This window comes from Rhineura floridana, chromosome 3 (genome assembly GCF_030035675.1).
Source record: "Rhineura floridana isolate rRhiFlo1 chromosome 3, rRhiFlo1.hap2, whole genome shotgun sequence".
Taxonomy (NCBI): domain Eukaryota; kingdom Metazoa; phylum Chordata; class Lepidosauria; order Squamata; family Rhineuridae; genus Rhineura; species Rhineura floridana.
This window is the reverse complement of record NC_084482.1, coordinates 62253384-62267280: the sequence shown is the minus strand read 5'-3', so window position 1 is coordinate 62267280 and position 13897 is coordinate 62253384. Positions and strand designations below refer to the sequence as shown.

General features: G+C 42.7%; 1 protein-coding gene across 1 annotated transcript in view; it reads right to left on the bottom strand.

Moving 5' to 3' along the window:
- Positions 1 to 12579, bottom strand: part of UBALD2 (UBA like domain containing 2) — a 41160-nt gene extending 28581 nt beyond the window's left edge. Inside the window, exons 1-2 of the mRNA XM_061616286.1 lie at positions 11992 to 12579; positions 10319 to 10381 (exon numbers count right to left, since the gene is read on the bottom strand). Coding sequence (XP_061472270.1) covers positions 10319 to 10381; positions 11992 to 12111 — 183 coding nt within the window. The 5' untranslated portion in view covers positions 12112 to 12579. The remainder of the gene's footprint in view (positions 1 to 10318; positions 10382 to 11991) is intronic.
- Positions 12580 to 13897: the final 1318 nt, after the last annotated feature.

Sequence of the window (13897 nt, the reverse complement as noted above, 5' to 3'; positions counted from 1 at the left end):
CTATTTATTCCTGAGTGTGTCTATTTTAAAGCAAGGATGGGGAACCCATGGCCCTGTAGACGTTGTTGGGACTCCCAACTCCCATGATCCTTCCAGCCAGCATGGCCAATGGTCAGGGAAGATGTGAGTTGGAGTCCAGCAACATCTGGAGGCCCACACATTCCCCACCCCTATTTTAAAGAAAGGCAAGAATTCTTGGGATTTTAATAAACACCTAGATAACAGGACACAAGGCAAATGTGCCTCTGGTTGCCTACCAGCACTGCAGAATTCTATTTCTCAAGGTACCCAAACTCAAAGAGGTTTAAGTAAGTGAGATGCTTGCAGGGGAAGCCAGACTAAAAGCCAAGAATGGCTATTTCAAGTCCCTCTGACCAAACAGAATCTCAGCTTCAACATTCTTACTGGTTTTGACTTTTAAAAAAATCTGATGCATAAGAAAATTACAAGCATCAAAACAGTACAAAAATGAAAGCCCACCCATTCTTACCACAGCATTGATAACACTTGAATCCCTAGGATATACTATCTGTAAATTACTGATCTAAATTGTTAAAAAACAGTATTGCATATCTGGATATATTGCATTACTTTTACAAGAACCAATAAAACACAACCAGTTTTCTTTGAATTTATCCCATCTTTGATTTCCTTCTTTCCTTCTAACATTTTATTATCTTATTATTATTTAAGGGTCTGATGAACTAAGAGGATGGGAAAACAAATATTTTGAATGACAGCTAAGTGTCTCCCAAACCACTGTCCATGCAGGATAGGCATATGCTATGTACATGTGGCTCAATAAGGAGGTGTATGCATGGGGGGGTCAGGGAGTGTACATGTATGCAGGGAAAATGTAAGGTCATAGATACGGGCACCAGATTGTGGCCAATGTGCGCCATAACAGGTGGACAGTCCCAGCTGATTCTGGAAACACAATGCAGAGTAGTGCAGGAAGAAGTCAAGTTTGCTCCCAGGTAAAGTGCGTCCCTTACATATTAGGGCCCACCCTTCAAAATATATACTCAATGGAAATGTTTGGAGTCCCTGTCCTCTTAGGCCACTTTTTGCTACCCTTGATTTCCAAGCAGCAGATAGGTAGAGGTGAAGACAGTAGGATGGGGAGCACTGAACAGCAATCCCTAAAGGTCAACAGGTTGTGGTCTTGGGCTGCAGAAAAGCAAGGATGGAGGCTTTGTTGTTGCTTCCCCCACCCTCACCCATCATGTTCAAAGAACCAAAATAAAACCACTGCAGATACCATGCAGATTGTAGTTATATGACTGCAGTCCCCAAATCCTATTGCTTCACATGCTGGCCTGAATCTCTTGCACTAGGACACTAAGGCCACAAGCCCCTTAAACCTGTATACTTGCACTTTAGTTTCAACTGGGAGGGTTAGAGCCTAAAGGTGCAAGCACTTTCAAGGTTTATTTTTAATTTCACCCTTCTTCCAGGCTGCTCAGGGAAGCATTCATGGTTCCCTCCCCATTTTTTCCTCATGACAACTCTGTGAAGTAGGCTAAGCTGAGAGGCAGTGAGTGGTCTCCCAGTGTGCTTTGTGGCCGAGTGGGAATTTGAACCTGGTCCTAGGCAGCACTCTATTATAGACTATTACCACTACACCCCACTGGCTCTCTGGTTAAGATGAGCTTCCAAGAACTTATTCTGGAATCATTATTCAGAGAAACAGGAGGAACAGTTTCAGGTTCATACAGATAAATAGGAGGCAAAGTCCATCAGGTTCACACAGAGACTTTACTTCAAGGATGGATAGATAAAATAGATTTAAACAATTTTAAATGAATTTTTAAAATGCATCATATCCTTAGAATGTCAACTAAAGTAAGATTGTGGGTGGTTTTTTAAAAAAACAATTACATTAAAATTTTATCTGAACATAATATACACATGCTAAAAACCAAGTCTAAACTTCTAGGGTTAGATCCAGAGAGTGCCTTTGGAAAATGAGAGGGCTTCTTTCATTTGTGGAAGGGACCAAGGTCTAGCAGAAGTTCTTGTTGGGGGAAAGAGGGGTGGGGTGGAGAGACCATTTTTCAATGATTCCTCCTTCCCTCTGCAGTCCTTCCTCGCCCACCACACTGTTCTGGAGTGTACAACATTCTGTAGCAGGTTTTCAGAACCAAAGTGGGATTTTGGGGAAGGAGGAATGGGTAAAAACTCATCTCCCCCCAATGTGAGTGTCTCCCATGATCATAGTTCATGTCTATTAATTTCAGTGGGTCTACTCTGAGAATGACTAACACTAGATACAATCCTCCAGACCCAAGCTGTAATGTCTTAACATTGATAGTGGATCATTGCCTGAGACACACTTGAGTTAATGAATGCTCTCCTAGACAAATAATGAATCATTGGTAAAATACTGGCCTTTTGTGAAGTTTAAACATTATAAATATGGCACAATAATAACTATTGCAGGCTTGATAATGGAGGCAAGGAACTGGCAATTCAGAGGCACTGGGATACAACCTTTAGTCCAGAAGACCAACACCATCCTGAATCCCTTAAGCTGTGTGGTCTTGTACTCCTGGTTTTATTGCCTTTATGTCATAATGATCCATAATTTGACATCCAAGCAAACTGCAGAGCCCACGAAGTTAACCTGAATTCTATAATTTGCTCAGTTCTGAAATTATAAATGCTTTTTACTATGAAGAATGTTTCTTATATTCTATATATTTAGTTTCCACCCCATTGAAAAGAAACTCATATCTCCAATACCTGAGAAATTCTGGATACTTAGTCTACAAGTTAATATTCCTGCATAAATACAGTATACGTGTGAGATAAGAACAAAAATCTGTATTTTGAAACAACATTATGTGGGCTGTTATGTAACGAACATCTAGTTTCTATGCCAATACTCAAGGCATCAGCAAGAAACAAGTTATCCATTTAAAAAGCAGAGTATTGTGTACCATTTATAACAATGTCCTATTTAATACACAATATATATTCCATCTTAAACAGTATATAAATGCTCTGTGCGCATAGGAAGCTGCCTTACACCAGAGATCAGATTCTTGGTCCACCTACTGCAGCTCTTGATCTACGTACAGTGACCTGCTGTGGTTTTTCAGAGTCTCAGGCCAAAATGGGTCATTCCCATAATCCGTTACCTAATTCTTATAACTGGAGATGCCAGGGATTGACTTGGGGACCTTCTGCATGCAAAGCATGGGTTCTTCTCCTGAGCTCCAGCCCCATTTCCAAAATTACTCATTTTATTGATATCCGTCACTTGAATGGGGCTTCCAGCGACCTCCAATCCAACGGACTGACCACGTCTTTACTTGGTTAGTTTTAGCAACTATGCAGCATATGCCCTACACCATTCACTGCAATAGTAAAACACTTTAAATGCTTATAATCAAGCAATTACTTCCTATTTTTAAAGGAAGTATTTAGACAGCAACAGGGAAATGTAATTTAATTCAATGTCTTTTCTTGGAGTTTTAGAAACTGTGACTTTAAATCAATCAAGCACGCCCCAAGGCAACTATTTGCCTCCAACACACGCATGTATGCACAGATTTTTGCCTCCATAACCCCCCACCCCATATACATGACCTAGTACACTGTCTGGGGTCAAGGGAACATCTATGCTATTTTTTCCTTTATTAACCATGTAAATGATTTGATATGCAGAGGTTTGTATGTTCTAGAAGCAGGGACGAGGAACCTGTGGCCCCCTAGATATTGTTGGGTTACAATTCCCATCATCCCTGACATTGGTCAAGCTGTCTGGGGCCGACAGGAGGTCAAGTCCAGCAGCTTCTGAAGGACCCATGCGTGGCCTAGAAACTGATCGGAAGTCATGACACAGGTCTATAGCTGAAGCGAAGCAGAGCTAGCTCTGGATGCAGCTTGGACGGAAGAGCAGCTGGAAATTTTACAGAAGCTACACTGAGCTCTTTGTAGGAACAGAGGGGCATAGGTGTTGACAAATCATGTTATGTACAACTCCTCCACTTGATGCATGGTATTAAGACCATCACCATTAGTATGCCCGCAATGATATTATGCATTAGCTTCCATTTTAGAGAATGTTGTATCAGGGATAATCTTGACACATCAGTAGCACTGGGCCATATATAAATGTGCCGTATTCTCTACCACCACAATACTGCAACTGACTACCATAATTAATTACAATTTTTAAGACACATATGCACCCTGGTCTGGCTAAAAGCAGCTCAAAGTAGCTTCTATATGGTTTCCACAGTCTCCTACTCTGGCAGTACTAAGAACAAGGCCCAACAAACTTAACGTGTGGTCAAAATGGTTGAACACATGTTTGCTGCATTCCCAGACATTTGAGCTCATGACAGAGGGTAGGTGTTCAAATCACTTCCACGTAGAATGTTAATGTCAGACTTCACCTTCAACTTAAGCAGAACTGTTATCATGTGCCTTTATACCAGTGTAGCCAATAGTCACGGATGGTAAAGAGTTTAGTCCAGCAACACCTGGAGGGCCACAGATTCTCTATCACTGCTTTATACCAGTTTCAGAGTATTTGATCATGTGCATGCCCTAACAAGTCTCATCACACTCAGTGGAATACCAAGGTTTTAATTATGACCAAAGAAAAAGCATGGCCTGTGAATAGTTAAGAAAGGCTTGCACTTTGCCATTCACCAAAGGCAAACAACAGCTAACTGCAGGTGAGCACCCACCCAGCACCCACTGCGTTCTGGAAGCCAAGTACTGTCACTAACTGCACATGTGACTTGAGAGGAAGAACATCCATCAATCAGGAAGCAAAGTGTTCAGCTTGCCAGATTGCCTTGTTATATTTTACTAGAATCCAATGAAGGCCAAGTGCACAATGGTAGGCAGCGGGGAGAAAAGGCAAATGCTTTTACACACACATACACACACCCATCCTCCTTCAGGAAAGAGGCATTATTATCACAGTTCACGGACCTATTCCAGCCAGGCAAAAGTACTCAAGGAGGATATGGCCTCTAGGAGGGGTGCATGGGCTGAGGAGAATCAGGGGTGCGTTTGGCCCCAAGGGACTGAGGTTCCCCAGCCCTATTCTCAGGAGATGGGAAGTAAAACAGCTGCAGACTAGCATGGTGGCAGCATAGCAATTAGGAAGCCAAGGATAAGGGTAATCAGTGCCCCTGTGGCAAGGCATCAACAATGGTATCAAGGAGATCAAGGGATTGTTTTGTAGGCTATTGTGACTGGTGAGGTGATGTTAACAATGGAAGACTCTTTTAAGCAGAACTAGATGCTACTTAACGGAACTGCCGCAAAAACAAACCATCCACCAACTTTCTCTCAACTCCACCCTGCCCCCACCCTTTAAGTTCTGTTTTCTCCATGAACTAGGAAATTTCCACTGGGCTTAAGTAAAAACCTTGAGATACTGAGGGGGGGGGGCATATAAAGCACATGAAAAGGGGAAACAAAGCAAAACACCACTCCAAAAGATGCAACACCAGAACTTAAAAAGTGTATCTGGGAAATGTAGACGAATAATGGCTGGCAAAAGGGGGAACAGTCATGACTTGTTTCCTGATTAATGTGTAACTGGTTATAAAGAGATTGGGGGGGGGGGGAGAATTGAAGACAGCCTCCCAATGGAGACAGGATATCCTTTGTTTGCAATCTCTATTAAACTGCCCCTAGCAAATGCAGGAACTGTAAACTCCTTAACGCTTGGCAGTTGGGAGAAACGTTCCAGGGCATGTAAAAATGGGCCAGGCTCACATCTTCTTACAGTTATGATGCAGTGCCACTCGGCTTAAATCTGCATGTCAGAAACTGTTTTTATGGATAAATGTAGAGCCCTAGCAAACTGCAGTCTGCATGCTAATGAGAGAAGTAAACAATTTTAAAATACCAGACAGGAGGATAGGAGGTTTCCTCCAAAGGCTAAATTTGTTTACTTTTTATTGTTTTGGTTCATTGTTGTTGCTTTTTAAAGTGGTGTCTATCAGCTAACACTGGTGACTTGCTTTAAAACACATGCCAACACCAACATACCAATAGAAGGATCAAAGAAAGGAGGCCAGAAATGGATTTGCTGGCAATATGTGCAGAGGGGCACCCAACACCAAGGACTGGATATAAAACAGATTAAACAGGCTAAGCTCCCTGTACCAGTCGGGCACTGAACTAGGCTCCCCTGCTGTGTGCTAAGCATTTCAAACACCTTGAATAAAATCTGAAATCCGACTTGCCTCTTTTACATTCCTGGCTGAGCTGCAGAAGGGACTGCACAAGATGAAAGGGGTAGTGAAGATTCTGGGTTTGGTCAGGATTAGCAGACTCCTAGCTATCATTGACATTATCTAGCACCACAATGCAAAAAGGGTAATGGAGAAGTGAAAATGCCCTATCGATGCCGCTCCCCTATTACAAACCCTCACCTCCAACAGTGGAGCCTGGGAAACAGATCAGGCTGCTTGGTTGACTGACACGCACTGCAAGCCCCAACTATTGACCACAGGAAGCTGCCATACCAAATCAGGCTTGTGGGTCCACTGCTGACTGGCAGTGGCTCTCCAGGATTTCAGACAGGAGTCTCTCTTAGCTGTACCTGGAGATGCCAGGGACTGAAACATGGGGGCCTTTTGCATGCAAAGCACATGCTCTGCCATAGTTTGTCGTTTCCTATACGTCCCTCAATCACCCACCCCTGGTTTGAAAATTCACATTAAGATCACATCATGCAAATTAAGAAAATCAGTAGCCAGAATTCTGGTATCAGGCATCGTAATGCCTTACTGTAAGGTTGGACTTTTTAAAGCCATAGATTAGGGCACATGCATGAAGCAAAGGTGGTCTGTGCTCATGTGCCAAGGTGAAACACTCTAGGTGGGCAGCTACTAATAACAGGGCTGCTACGGCTGGTCCGAACAATGGAGCAGGCTTTCATCAGTTGGTTCTAATGTAAGGGTTAAGAGGCCTGCTTAATTTCTCCCTTGCTGGAGATCTCAGCAGACATTTTGCACATGTTTTAACTGCACATGGAACCCCATTCTGCAATCCCAAGTTGCAGAATTTAGGTTTAACAAACACGTTCCTGAGGCTTTAGAGTTATTAGGAGATGTGAAAGTCAATGAAGTCTTGGAGAACTTGGTAGGCCTCACACTTGGGATAGGCTAGAATTCCTTGCAAGTCACATGTGAAGCTACTCAAGTTCACTGCATACAAGTTTTCAAGCAAACCTCCAAACACAAGAGATCTACTTTCACATTCAGGATTAAAAGAGCATGCTTAAATTAGCTCACACTGGCCACAGGGAATGTGTTCTAACAAACCTGGCCGTGGAATATGAATCAGACTTCCAGCCCTGCCACCTCATATGGGCCATTTACCGCTTGTATCACAGTTTATTAGATCACATCTTGAAAGTACTTGTCTATATCACACAGCAAAAAATGAAAGACTCCACTATAGGGGAAGAAGATAAACAAAAACAGAGAAGAGGACATTTTAAAGCCAGGGGGTGGGAAAAGATACAGACCAGTTTCCCTGGGAAAAGCTACTTTAGAGCAGAGAGCTGATAAAATTCCAGTTCAAAGAAAAAACACCAATTCAGGTTTTTAACATAATGTGGGCTGTTTTACAGGAATCAAAACAAAAGATTTTTACCCAAAGATGACAGCCTTGGCATAACAAATGGAAATTAAAGAATGCAAATTCTCCACCTTTGTTTAGCAAAGTAAAGCTGAGTTCTCAAATACAGCCATTTCCTGCTTTTATTAATATTTCTGTTGACCTGTGTGAGAGCTGTACACCACAAGGTGTATTATTCCTAAAGGCAGCAGAGCACATACTTTTTGCACGCAACTCCCATGTTCCATACCTAGTATCTCCAGTTAAAAAGAATCAGGTAGCAGATGATGGAAAAACCCTTCTTCACCCAACACCCTAGACAGCTGCTGCCTGTCAGAGTAGACTACATGGGGCCAGATGAACAAATAGTCTAATTTGGTACATGACCGTTTCCTATGTTACTAAAATGCACTATAGAACAGGTATTGCCCACTCTGCAGAAAGACAAATGGAAAAAAAACATAGTTCTAACTGATTATCAGCTGCACAGTAGTAAACAGTATCCTCACATTTCAGTTGCTTACCATTTACAGTTTTGTTCTGTACACAAAATATCTTCAGGACAAAAAAGTGTCCCAATAAATCTGATTTTTGCCATCAGGGTGTTTTTTTAATTGTCCCAGCCAATGTTAACCTACTGGGGTAAAAAGTGTCCCAAAGTGATTCTTCAAGCAGAAATCAACCCAGGAAAGTAGGTAAGTACCCTTCTCCTGACACCACACCATTTTACCACAGCAAGATACACTTAACTTAGCTTGGAGTAGAAAGATACCCCATAAACTGTATACCTCGGTTTCATACTACCCCATGTCAGTTTTACACCACACTGGAAGTCGCTAGGGATAATAAGCCAGTTTTATGTGGTAGTTATGCCCAATTTTCTCATCTTCTGAACTCAGGAATCACATAGGCAGGGGACATTCACATGTGATATTCCTTTCCTGTGAAAATATGGGGAGTAAATGTATGCAGTGTGTACACTGTCATGCACAAAGGTCGCATGTCTATTCTGATGTGTACTTGTGGGAACACACATTTTTATGGGTTTCACAAGTGAAAATGTGCACATTTCCCCCCTCCACACACAGGAAATATGTCATGAAGCTGCATTAATTCTATGCTCAAAATGATTCATGGTTTAAAACTGTGCTGTTCTCTCCTCCACCCCCACAACCCCCAGTTGTCCCACTAAGATTAGCCAGGGATACCCAGGTCAGAATCTGCTCTACACTGAAAGCAGGGCTTATTTGGCATTGGCCCCAAGGTGGCTAAACATCCTCTTCAGCTATGTCTAACCCTCCTGCATGGAAACTGTGCAAGATTCTTTAAACAAGAGACCGTAAACATCATAATTTACATTTTAAATAAAAAAAAAGATGTTTTAATGATTTTCTATAAACCGCTTTGGGAGGTTCTCCTGACAAGCCATATTAAAAACATCTTAAACAAAAGGAATAAAACATGCATGTCAATAGGTATTTCAGGCAGTTTTATGATACAGCTTGCCTAAACATTGCCCACTAGATGTTTTCAATTAATTTGGCTCGTTTTTACATTCTTATCACTTTTATCACATGATCCATTTTCATCTATTTTGAGGCCAGCTTGAATAACATAAATAAAAAATCTCTATTTAATAACGTGTCTAAAGGTGGAACACTCTTTAACTCAGTTTGTGAATAAACAGGATCACTCTCTTACATAGCTGCACATTCATACTGCAGCTAAAGTTACGCATATGGGCATACAATAGCAAAAAAAAAATCCTTTGAAAACATTCCCTATATTCAAATAGAAAACAAGTATATTCTCAGGGTAATAAAATCTACACTGGCTGAGTAGCAGGCAAACACCATTAAAATTCCGCAAGATATTTCTTTCCTAGTCTTTTTTCTCACTTCTGAGACTAGACACAGGCTTCAACAATAGCCAAGTACAAGAAAAGAAAAGCTACAGTTTAGCCTCTATCTGCTATTATCCTAGCACACAGCACTAGTTTGGTTTCCTAAAAGAAAACCTTCCTTTGCTTGCCAAAGAAACTTGCCCTCAGCCAAGGTCATGTAAAGTTTTGCTCAAGTTTAGATGAAATGTGCCTGGGGGGAGGGGGGGGGACTTTGTCTGAATTTGTTCCTTTCCTCAAACCCTGCAGATTTTTAAGTTATTAAAGAGCATAAAAATAACTAGATGGATCCAGGCAAACAAAAAAAGGGGGGAGGGAGAAGAGAGAAACAGAAGTCCATGTTTCCTGGCAGACATTTTGGCTCTTGTTTACATTTGCAGTCTGTGTGTTTCTCTTGTTGCAGAGCAATATGGCTGTCTGAAGAGCTGACAGCTTTGAATGCACAACCACTGCTGGCTGCAGGCTCATGTTCTCCTCCCAGTATCAAAGGTTGTGTAAAATTATGCAGACGTTGCACATACAAGACAAGGAGTTCCTCCTCCTCCTCCTCCTCCTCATATCTACATGCTTTGACAATACAAGTGCTGTTAAGTGTGGCCTTTGATTTGTTGTTTAGAATAGAAGCGCTTTCCAAGCTTATGGAAAAAAGACTAGGGCAGTTTTGATTTGTTTGTGGAAGCAAAGAATATCCAAAGTGCTTTTTTTTTAAAATGGCACACACATACACACACTCCAACTGCAGAATTTCACTCCAGCCCACAAGAAAGAAAGATACTGTGAAGAACAGCATGAACCTGAGAAGTTTGAGCTACTTACCATTTGATGGTGATGGTGGGTGTTGGGAATGTTGGTTTCTTGAAAAAAAGCACTCAAAGCAGTCTATGTTTAAAAAAAAAAAAACAAGCCTACAATTAGAACAAGGGGGTACAGCCTGAAGGTAACAGTGAAGAGATTAGCAACATAATTTTACAGAGCGATTATAAGCAATAAAGAAGACCTTGCCACATGTTTATTCCCCCTCCCCCAAACACTTCAACTGTAAGCCAATAATTTAAGTTGGCACATACAGGCCCAGTTCAGGTCTTTGCATTTTTCAGTATTGACTTGGGAGACCTTTGAAATGCTAATTGTCTTTCCTCTCGCTTTTGGGCCGGGAGAGGAGAAAGGGAACAACAACACACAGAGAGAAAGAAAAGAAAAAATCCAAAACAAACACAGCTTATCCTACCCTGAGACTAAACAGAACAAGGAGGCGTTCACACCCCACATCCCAAAAGGCAACAGCCTAGAGAAGATTGAGGAATGCAGGAAGAAAGCTTGTCAACTGCAATAGGCAATGGGTTGCTTAAAAAAAAATCAAGCCTTAAATGCAAGTGTTTGTTTAGTTTTAAACAACAACAATGGGGGAAGGGAGAATCATTAACTGGATTGATATGGGGAGGAAGGGGAACTCACTAAGCAGAACACAATATCCACGGAAGGCGAACAAAGACACTTAATCTCGTCTGTGGTCAAGAGCTTGGCTAAAACCAATCATTTCCTGCTCCAGCCTTAATAACCAAAACAAAGAACAGACATTTAAAACGGTGTGGCTCGGCTGGGGGAGGATACGACCCTGTTCTCTTTTAACACAACGACTTTACCACCTTTCACCACGCAAACCGTTTCTCGTCTATGTATGGAAAAGCACACGCACACACAGAGTGCGAGAGATTACGAAGAGGCCAAGCTTGGGAACTGATCCCACCCCGCGCCATCTCCCCCGGCCGAGAAAAAGCCATCGACTCCTCGATACTGCTTTTCCACCAGGGCCTGGTGGCCTCCTGGAGAAATAAATGAATTGGGGGCGGGGGGAGAGGAGGCCTACACAAGCAGAAACAAACCGGCCGTCTCTCTCTCCTAACCACCGCATGGCCTACTGGAGGTGTCGATTTTTTGAGCTTCCCCTAAACTCGAAGGTTTAAAAGAGTGATTCAAACGATTGTCCGACTGCCCAAACGTGCATCTCGCCCCAAATATGGTGTGTGGCCGTGCATACTGTTTTCTCCTGGCTTTAACATATACAGGAACATAAATGTTGCCCCCACCCACCCTTTTTTCCCACGACCAGCAGCAACAAGAGATTAGTCAACACGCGAAAGGCCCAGCGCATTCCCAGCCCGGAAGGCACCTACTATAGGAAGAGGCACAGTTATTAAAATGCCTTTGCTGGATTGTTTATATATCTGCAGCCAGCAGAAATCCCCCGGGTGTTACACAAGAGGGTGGCAGGGTTTTTTTTTTCTTTTTAAGGGGGATGGACTATTCCTGAAAGCAAATCTACAACCACAGACACAATTTCTACCACCCCCATTACTTCCAGGTGCAGAGCAAAAAAACCCCACTGGGAAATGGGGTCTCAAAATTCTCCCCCCCTTCACCTCGTCTACTTCCTCGACACTGATGGAGGGGGGATGTTATGGAGGTAAGTGAGAGGGATCGCCACGCACCTCGAACTGCCAATGGGCCGCCTGCAGCAGCTGCTTTGCTTGATCCGCCGCACAGCCCGCAGCCAGCACGAACTGGTTGATCATGACCTGATGCCGGAGCTCCTCCATATTCACCGACATGGCGAGAGAAACGAAACCACAACAAGGAAGGGAGGCGGAGAGCCAAACACTGTGGCGGAGGTATGTGTTAGTGTCTCGGGGAGGAAAAATCCACAAAGGATCCTTCTCCTCTTCCTCCCCAAAACACCAAGTCGCTTCTGTTTATCTGAAGCTTTAAGCGGTCAGCCCTTGCTGGGTTCCAGCCGACAAATCGCCCCTTGGCCTCCCCTCTTGCTTCAAACGGCACGAACAAGGGTATGTTGATATCCCCCTCCCACCCCTCTCGTAGTTCGTCGGCAGCTAAAACACCACAAACAACAGCATCCAGGGGAGGAGCATGTGGAGAGAATCGGGGTGGGCAAGGGGGAAGCCGAAGATGTCTCAACGTTCAATTCCACGCTTCCCGAGACCGCTGATTGGCCGTTGCAGTGTTCTCTGCGTATGTGAACGTTCGGTTCGAATCTTCCAGGCGCTGGATGTTTCTCTTTCTTTCTCCCACCCCCTTCAACCCCATCACTTCACTTCATTGGAAGAAACGACCCTCTGGGCTCCTTGCGTATTGGTTAGCTGTTATGTTTTGGCTGAGAACGACGCTGTTATTGGTCAGGATTTTTTATCGTAAGGTAGGGTAAAACTATGCTCTTGTTTGAACTGAACTGGAAATTCTACTCCTATTGTTGATTGGCTGTATTGCTCCCCCTCCCGTTCTTTTTTCCACTGTTGTAAAAAAGAAAGAAAAAAGTGTAGTTTGTAAAAGCCAAGTTCATTGACGAGCTTCACTGTAACCAGCATGCTCAGCTGGAAAAACAAGAAAGCACAACAGTGATTCATTTCCTTTGAAAAAGCTGGCCATCCTGAAAACTAAAGTTATAACACAATAGAAAAAGATACTGATAATACTCATAGCCTCTGTCGGAAACGCTGCTTAGAATTTCCGGATCATTATTGCTCAGAGGGAGCAGAAACGGGAAATGTTATTTCTTGTTAATTTATTCTAGCTCTGCTTTTATTAATTCATGCTAGAGAGAACTGCTGGCGACAACTTCCCCTTGGAAAAAACACGACCTTGTAGAAATTGGGAATGCAGCGTTTTCTGTCTTTTTTTATGAATTAACTTTTCTAAATGTTTGAATGAAAAGGTATGAACGTTGCTCTTTCGGGGCTTCGGGGCCCTCTAGGCTAAAGGGAAACACTTTCAGTCAGTCCGTGATGACTTAGACTGCAATCCAATACACACTTACCTGGGAGTAAGTCCTATTGAACCCGATAGAGCTTACTTCTACGTAGACATGTATTGGATTGTAGCCTTACAGCTCCACTGCCGTGAGCTCACAGCGAGCAAAACCAGTCCTACCGTTATGCTGTCGGTTTGGGATTGCCAGCAGAGGGCAGCAATTTGGCAATTACTGTACTGTTTTATTATTATTATTCACTTTGATATTATTATTATTATTACAGTATTACCCACCCTTCACCAGCAGGTCCCAGGGCAGGTTGCAACAATTTAAAATTCAGTATTAAAACAGCTTAAAAATACTATTCCAAAAGGTAATCCCCAATAAATACTGTGTGTGGTACTGACACACACACTATCACATCAGTACATGACAGCCAGATCTGAAATCTGCACAGATTGACTGAAACTGCAGCTTTTCACACACTAAGACATTAGCAAGAATTACAACAATTCTGGAATCTTTTGGTGGGTTCATGCTGGGGTTCAAGGTCATCTGAAGATATATGTGTCTTACATTGGAATCCCACTGAGTACAGTGAGACTTACTCACAGGTAAACATGTGTAGGACT